The 6,777-nt window shown below is 45.0% G+C and overlaps 1 protein-coding gene across 3 annotated transcripts; it reads left to right on the forward strand.

Annotated features, from left to right (window-relative positions):
* Positions 1–334: 334 nt before the first annotated feature.
* LOC125540285 lies at positions 335–6,370 on the forward strand. 3 transcript variants are annotated; one of them, XM_048703886.1, is made up of 4 exons: positions 335–1,615; positions 4,223–5,452; positions 5,543–5,738; positions 5,848–6,370. In XM_048703886.1, the coding sequence occupies exons 1-2, from the start codon at positions 448–450 to the stop codon at positions 4,546–4,548; spliced, it is 1,494 nt and encodes a 497-aa protein (XP_048559843.1). In that variant the 5' UTR covers positions 335–447; the 3' UTR covers positions 4,549–5,452; positions 5,543–5,738; positions 5,848–6,370. The 3 variants fall into 3 exon arrangements, with proteins under 3 accessions (XP_048559843.1, XP_048559842.1, XP_048559844.1); XM_048703885.1 differs by having other exon boundaries at positions 5,553–5,738; XM_048703887.1 differs by lacking the exons at positions 4,223–5,452; positions 5,543–5,738; positions 5,848–6,370 and adding an exon at positions 2,572–3,937.
* The last annotated feature ends 407 nt before the right edge of the window (positions 6,371–6,777 follow it).

The raw sequence follows: 6,777 nt of genomic DNA on the forward strand, positions 1-6,777 counted from the left end.
CTGGAATGTTTTTCAAATTTGAGGACAACTTTTGAAAACACGATACTTTTAGTTTTTTTTGCAAACTATTTCTAAACTAGAGAACATTTGAATGACATGAGATTCCCCAAAATTATTGAACATTGTTTAATAATTTGTGAACATATTTTTATAATTCATTCTATTTAAAAAATTCTAGTGTTCTTAAATTCCTATTTCTTAGATTTTGGTTTTGGTAAATTCCTTTTTCTTAGATGTTAAAATAATTTTTTACTGCAACCGATTAGTTTGAGAAAATCGCTTGTAGGCTAGGCATCGTTTTGACGCACAGCACTTTCAGCCCAACGTAGCCCATTTTTATGTCGTCGGCTCATTTCGCACTCCGCAGCAGCGCACACACACAGCCTAGTGCGAACTTCCACTGCCGCCGCCGCCGCCGCCGCCCGCAGCCCGCACCGACGCCGGAAGATGGCCTTGCCGGCTATCCCCGACGAGCTCCTGGTAGAAATCCTCCTCCGCCTTCCCACCCCAGAGGACCTCATCCGCGCCTCCGCCGCCTGCGTCTCCTTCCGCCGCCTCGTCGCCGACCGCGCCTTCCTCCGGCGCTTCCGCAAGCTCCACCCCGCGCCCCTCCTCGGCTTCCTCGACTACAAAGGATTCCCCCCCGCCGTACCGCCTCACCCCTCCGCGCGGGCGGCCAGCGCCGTCGCCAGCGCCGCCGACTTCGACTTCACCTTCCTCCCCGCCCCCTACTGGGGCTGGACCGTGCGGGAAGTCCGCGACGGCCGCGTCCTCCTCGACAGACCCTGCCGTCACGACGAGCTCGGACCCCTCTTCAAGGAGATGGTGGTGTGCGACCCCCTGCACCGGCGGTACCTCCTGCTCCCCCCAATCCCCGATGACCTAGCCGCTCCGGCTGTGTGCCAAATCCTGATAGAAAGGGATTGCTTCGCCGACTGCTTCCTCGCCCCTTCCGGCGACGAGGAGGAGGCAGAAGCTATGGAGGAGGAGACTTCATTCAGAGTTTTCTGGCTGGTGCTGCTCCAAACTAAACGGGCGGTACTTGCCTTCTCTTCCTCCACAGGGCAATGGCGAGCCATTACATCCCTAACTTGCAGCTTACTTGGCTTTGTCTTGTCTACATGGACGCTTTTGTCCGTGTCGCGCCATTACGCGCATGGCTGCTTCTACTGGATTTCAGGTTTGAGTGAAAAGTTGCTCGTGCTTGACATCCGGAGGATGGAGTTCTCCATGCCTGACCACCCACCATGTGTCAGAGTTTTGAGGGGTGATGTAGCCATCGTGGAGGCAGGCCAAGGCGTGACTGTGATGTTTGTTCCTAAACCTGACACATCTCGGCGTGTTTATACTGTTTGGCGAAACAATGGTTGGAGTTCCACCCAGTGGCAGATGGAGAATGAGGCATTTTCGCTGGATTCTGGGTCCTTTATGATAGGTGCAGTGGGGAGGCACTTGCTCCTACATTATGGCATGATCTCATCGGTCAAGACAGGTTGTTACACGCGGGATGTCAACACACTCCAGCTTGAGAGGGTGTGTGATTCATGTCCCCACCAGTCAGAAGCATATTGCAACTTCCCACCATCGTTATTATCGTCACCGACAGTGTCAAGTGGTAAACTTTTATGCTGCATGATAGTTACCTCCTTTCATTTATAGTTATAACTATCACATAGCCTGTCTGATACATGCTAGTTCCTTGGTGTGATCAGTAATTATTAGTTACATAGTTTACTGGTTGTTGCTTTGTTTGTGCTTGTGGCAAAGCTGGTCAAATCTGATTTGTTTGCCTTCTCTATTTTCCATCCTAAGGTAATTAGACAGGTGAACGGAAGGATCTAACACACAATAAGTAGCATTTTAGGGGTATTGAAAAATCGTAAAAAACACTGGATCACAACAATTGTTTCAGTTTTTATGTCCAAGATAATGGAGAACGGACAGAAGTTTAAATAGGACATTGCTACCTTGAATAGAAGTTTTTATGTTCATCTTTGTGTTGTTTTATCTTAGAAACTTTTATTCCAGTCAAGCAGGACCTATGCTATCTCGAAATCTTAATTATTTGGTCATCGTTACACCTATAAATTTATCTATATCAATTTCATATAAAAATTATCTTAAGATAGTAAGAGGCAAAAATTTCTTATTTGGTCTCCGATGTGAAAGTTAATTCATTGTTTTAATAAATACTCCATATGATGCTAAAGCTTTAAATGAAATATAGTATTACAAGATATTTTGCATGATGAATCAAATGATATTATTTGCATTTGTTTGGTCATGATAATCTTTATTGCACCTCAAAATGCAAATTTGCAGACACTGACTGAATAGAGATTGATATTACTTTCATGGGATGCTAATGATGGGCATATTGATTATGTTGTAGTTTGCGTCGTGGTTGGAGTTGAGAATTTTTTTTGCCATGTCGTTAACCTTTTTTTGCATTGAGCATCGTGCACTAGCTTTTCGTCCATCAGATTTGGGAACCTTGTCAATAGGCCACAATAGTCGTTTGCTTAATCCCTGTCTTATCCTTTCGTCGTATCTTCCTAAAACATATGTCAGGCCCCGAAACGGTATCATGAACATCTGGCCATCCACTGGAGATCTAAGGGCTCGAGTCATTAAGTGAACTCATCCCTGACTTCCACTTATTGCTTCGCGTCACCTCTCTTCACCTGGAGTGCTTGGAGATGATCCAACAGCTACAGTTCAAACTACCAGATGAGCACTATATACTGACCAACAAAACCTGTTTTAGACTGAATCCTCTCTTACTTTTACCAAAGTGACTATAATAGTGGATTCTTATATGATTATATTAGCGTAAATTATAAATGTTTTTCATGAAAAAACTATTAATATTACTTCTTTCAATCATATATTTTTAATGAAGGCTTTTCCAGAGAAACTAAATAGAGGTTGTTAGTACTATCATGGGATGGTAATTATGGACAGATGAATGGATTGTGTAGTACTTTGTGTTATGTACAGTACATATGGAACAATATCTTCTGCCATGCCTTTAACCCTTGTTGTGATATTCATTGTGCGCTTTTGGTCCATTACATCTGAAAACCCCTTCACTTGGCCACACTGCACTTTTCTGCTCTATCCCCGCTACAATCCTGTCATCCTGTCCTGCATAAGTGAAGCCCTTTCCAAAGCCATCAAGTGAATCCATCCAACCTGCGACCATCAAGTCAACCCATCCAATCTGCGGAACTTTGCTGTCTGAATTAATGCACTTATCTCAGAGAATTACTCGCTATGGATCTGAATTTTGGCATTTTTTTTCTGCACACCATTTTGTTTCTTTTGAATACCAAATTGTTTCCGGTTCACACCTATATCTATGTCCTGTTCTCCTTCACATGACATCTATCTCCTATAGTAAGTTACTAAATTTCCACCCACGAAAACAGATTCACCTATAGTGATTTACAGCATTACTTTCTTCTGCCATGCCTGTCAAAATTCCAGCTTTGTTTGGCTACATGTAGACACAACCTTTTACTTTTCTCCCTGTTTGCAGTGCACTTTTGTGATTCATGTTTCATTAGTCTATCAAATCGACTCCTTTTTGGTACTGAACTCCAATTATTTTACAACTAAGCCTTTGTTTAGTCTACTGGTGCAATTGAACCTACAACCTAGGAGCCTCTGGCAGATCGCTATTGGTGCTTTCTACTGCCTCCGTTCCTAAATATAAGTCTTTGTAGAGATTTTAATATGGACTACATACGGAGCAAAATGAGTGAATCTACACTCTAAACTACGTCTATATACATCCGTATGTAGTTCATATTGAAATCTCTAAAAAGACTTATATTTAGGAACGGAGGGAGTATGTGCCAATGCTATTTATTTTCTTTAATCACCTTCCTCTCCTTTATGTATGTGCTTCCGTCTCATCCATGCCCTTCCTTTGAAGCAGGGCAACACACATACTATCGAGCACTACACAGTTGCCCTGGTTGCTGCATGACCAAGCTTAACTTTACAACTATCATTAACAAAGAAGTTGCTTGCAGAACTTTGCTGAATTTTGTGAGTACTTAATTGCTGAATTTGACCTTGGGTTGTCTATTCATAAGTTGCCTGCATTTTTCGTAAATCTCAATCACATTACAAAGCTTTTCAATCAACACATCCAATCATTCTCATCCCAAAGTCACCTAGTCTTCAATGTAACAGTGTAATCTTGTGCATGCAGTCCCACGCCACACCAACTACCAAGGAGTGGACGACGCTGTGCCGGCACCAGAACCACGACAATCTGACCCTGGAGGCGTGGAAGGACCTACCGGTCAAGAACCGACGGACCTCGCCAGGGAACTGCCGTGCAAGCGCCGTCGTCTCAGCGGCCGCTCGGGCTCCAGAACCCATGGAGGCGGGTCGCGATGGACGGGGAGAAGGAGGCTGAGGCTTGACCCGTGGTGGATGAGGGCCTGGGGGCGGATGAGGGGCCAGATCAAGCTGCTGTCCAGGACTGCTGCGGCCAAGACCTTGGGTGGGAGGGGCTTGCCTAGGGTGTGCTAGCAGCTAGCTAGATGGAGACATGGAGTGACTCGATCCTTTTTGTAAGGTTTATACTATTTGCCTGCTGCATATCGATCTGATTTCTTTGAGTTACCTTCTAGGGATCTGGAGAATTTTTGCATCCAAGCATGAACACGCTACTTTCAAATTCCACTGGATTCTTGTTGATCCACTTTTTTCGGTCCACGCGTGTGATGTTGTAGCAGTCAGGGGCTAAATGCATGGCATCCTGTTTGATCTAGCATGTGGACCAGCACCAACAAAGTTGACCGCTGCAGAAAATGAATGATCACAAATGAATCCCTTTCATACATTTTTCTCATTTCTGAATCCTGGCTTTCAAATGAATGGTCGCTGCACCATTTAGAGGGAAACAGATCTGGTGCTGCAGCAAAGTCTGATGAAATTGCTGGAAACCTGGACGAGTTGAAGGAGTTGGTACCGAGGATAGAGTCTGCCATGTCCCGAAAGCAAAGCAGAGCAGATTGCAAGGGATACACATGGCCCAGGAAGCATGTGTTTTTCATATATATCAAACTTAATTGTTCCTATAACTTATGCTCCGGGGTGTTGGTTCATGCTACCAAACCTGGATGGCTGGATCAAGTTCCAATTATCATTCGACACCTGTTATGATGGTGATTATGCACCTTGAATTCTTGCAAATTAATCTGAAGATTTGCTGTTGCTTTATAATATTCGGCGGATCTCTCGTATTTATTTATATTTTCTATATATGGTCTGATGGCTTGTTGGAGGCTGTCAACTAACTTGGTGCTTATCTGTTGGTTGATTATGTAATGAACCATATCCTGTCCTGTCTGCACTTGGCGCTCAATATATTTGCATTGCATTGCTGCTGATGTAACTCCTTATGCTGCACGCAATGAAGAAGCCTATTCAGGTTCGCTGGTTTGGCCTTTTCCTTTTGGCTGCATTCTCATGTCACTGTCCCGGCAAATCGTGCCGATTCATTCAGCGATCGATCTTGTAGTCTTCTCCAGTTGCAGATCCAAGGAGGGGAGGATAACTAGGCAAGCATACTGAAGAACTCACAACATGAACAACACCGCGCACGGCCGGGCAGGGATGCTTCCTTGGTCGTCGGCCCGCCCTGCAGGTGCCGCGGCCTTGACGGCGCCGCAGCTGAGGCAGATGAGGGCGCAGTGCCTCGTCTTCCTCGCCTTCAAGTACGTTATTACTGTTGGGTAGCAAGCATCTCACTCTCTGCAAGAATTCCGTTGTTTCTTTCATTCATCTCGTCGTGCGTGTGTGATTAACTGATTATATATGTGCCAGGAACCAGATGGAGCCCAGGAAGCGGCACCTCGAGGTCGCGCTCGGTGAGGATGAGATCGACGGAGCCGGCTGCCACGGCGAGACGACGACGACGACGAGCTCGCCTTCTCAAGCCTCGTCGTCCTCTGCCGCACCGTTGCCGCTGCCACACCTCCTGCCCATCTCCTCGCTGCGGCTGTCCCCGCCCGTGACGGAGCAGGAGCAGGAGCAGGAGCAGGAGAATCGCCACCGCAACGACGACCCGGAAGCAGAACATGAGTAATTGATGGTTGTATCCTCTTTCTCCCCACGACTGGGCCATCGACCAAAAATGAATGAGAGGCTCCTTTTGGATACAAAGTGTTGTTCTCATACATACCTATAACAACTTTGATTAGCCTTCTCATACACACACACATATAAACTTTGGTTAGCTTTGTAGCTCATTAGTTTTGTGTTTTGTCGCATCTTTGTAGGTCTTTGTGCGTTGTGTATATCTAGCGAGGAGATGCAAACAAACGACATATCTGTTAAAATCTTTATATGTACAAGATATAGATTAGCTAAGCCGAATTGTGTACACCATCACGCATATTTGTCCAAACTGAAGTACTCTTCCAAATGGTTGGTTAGTTCAACGCACAAGAAAAATACTCAACTGCAGAATAGTCTAGTACTTGTATATTGTGATGATATTTCATGCCTATATGCTATATGTTGTAACACTATGGTTTTTTGATACTATGGCTAAGAGTAAGGACGATGACGGCGGCCAGCTTAAAGAAAAATCTACATGACCTTTATAAGCTCATATAGTTACACGGCGAATGAAGTTAAGAGTATAGCGGGAAAAGAAGAGTAAGGAGAATGACGGGACTAGTTTAAACAAAAATCCATATGAGCTTATATTGTTACACGGCGAATGAAGTTAAGAGTAAGGACCATGACAGG

Source organism: Triticum urartu, chromosome 2 (genome assembly GCF_003073215.2).
Source record: "Triticum urartu cultivar G1812 chromosome 2, Tu2.1, whole genome shotgun sequence".
Lineage (NCBI taxonomy): Eukaryota > Viridiplantae > Streptophyta > Magnoliopsida > Poales > Poaceae > Triticum > Triticum urartu.

Bases quoted from the DNA above. Each gene is read 5' to 3' on its own strand.
- LOC125540285 (XM_048703886.1), top strand. From the start codon at position 448: ATGGCCTTGCCGGCTATCCCCGACGAGCTCCTGGTAGAAATCCTCCTC. The intron at 1,616-4,222 runs GTAAACTTTTAT...TTGTGCATGCAG, and splicing joins GTCACCGACAGTGTCAAGTG to TCCCACGCCACACCAACTAC.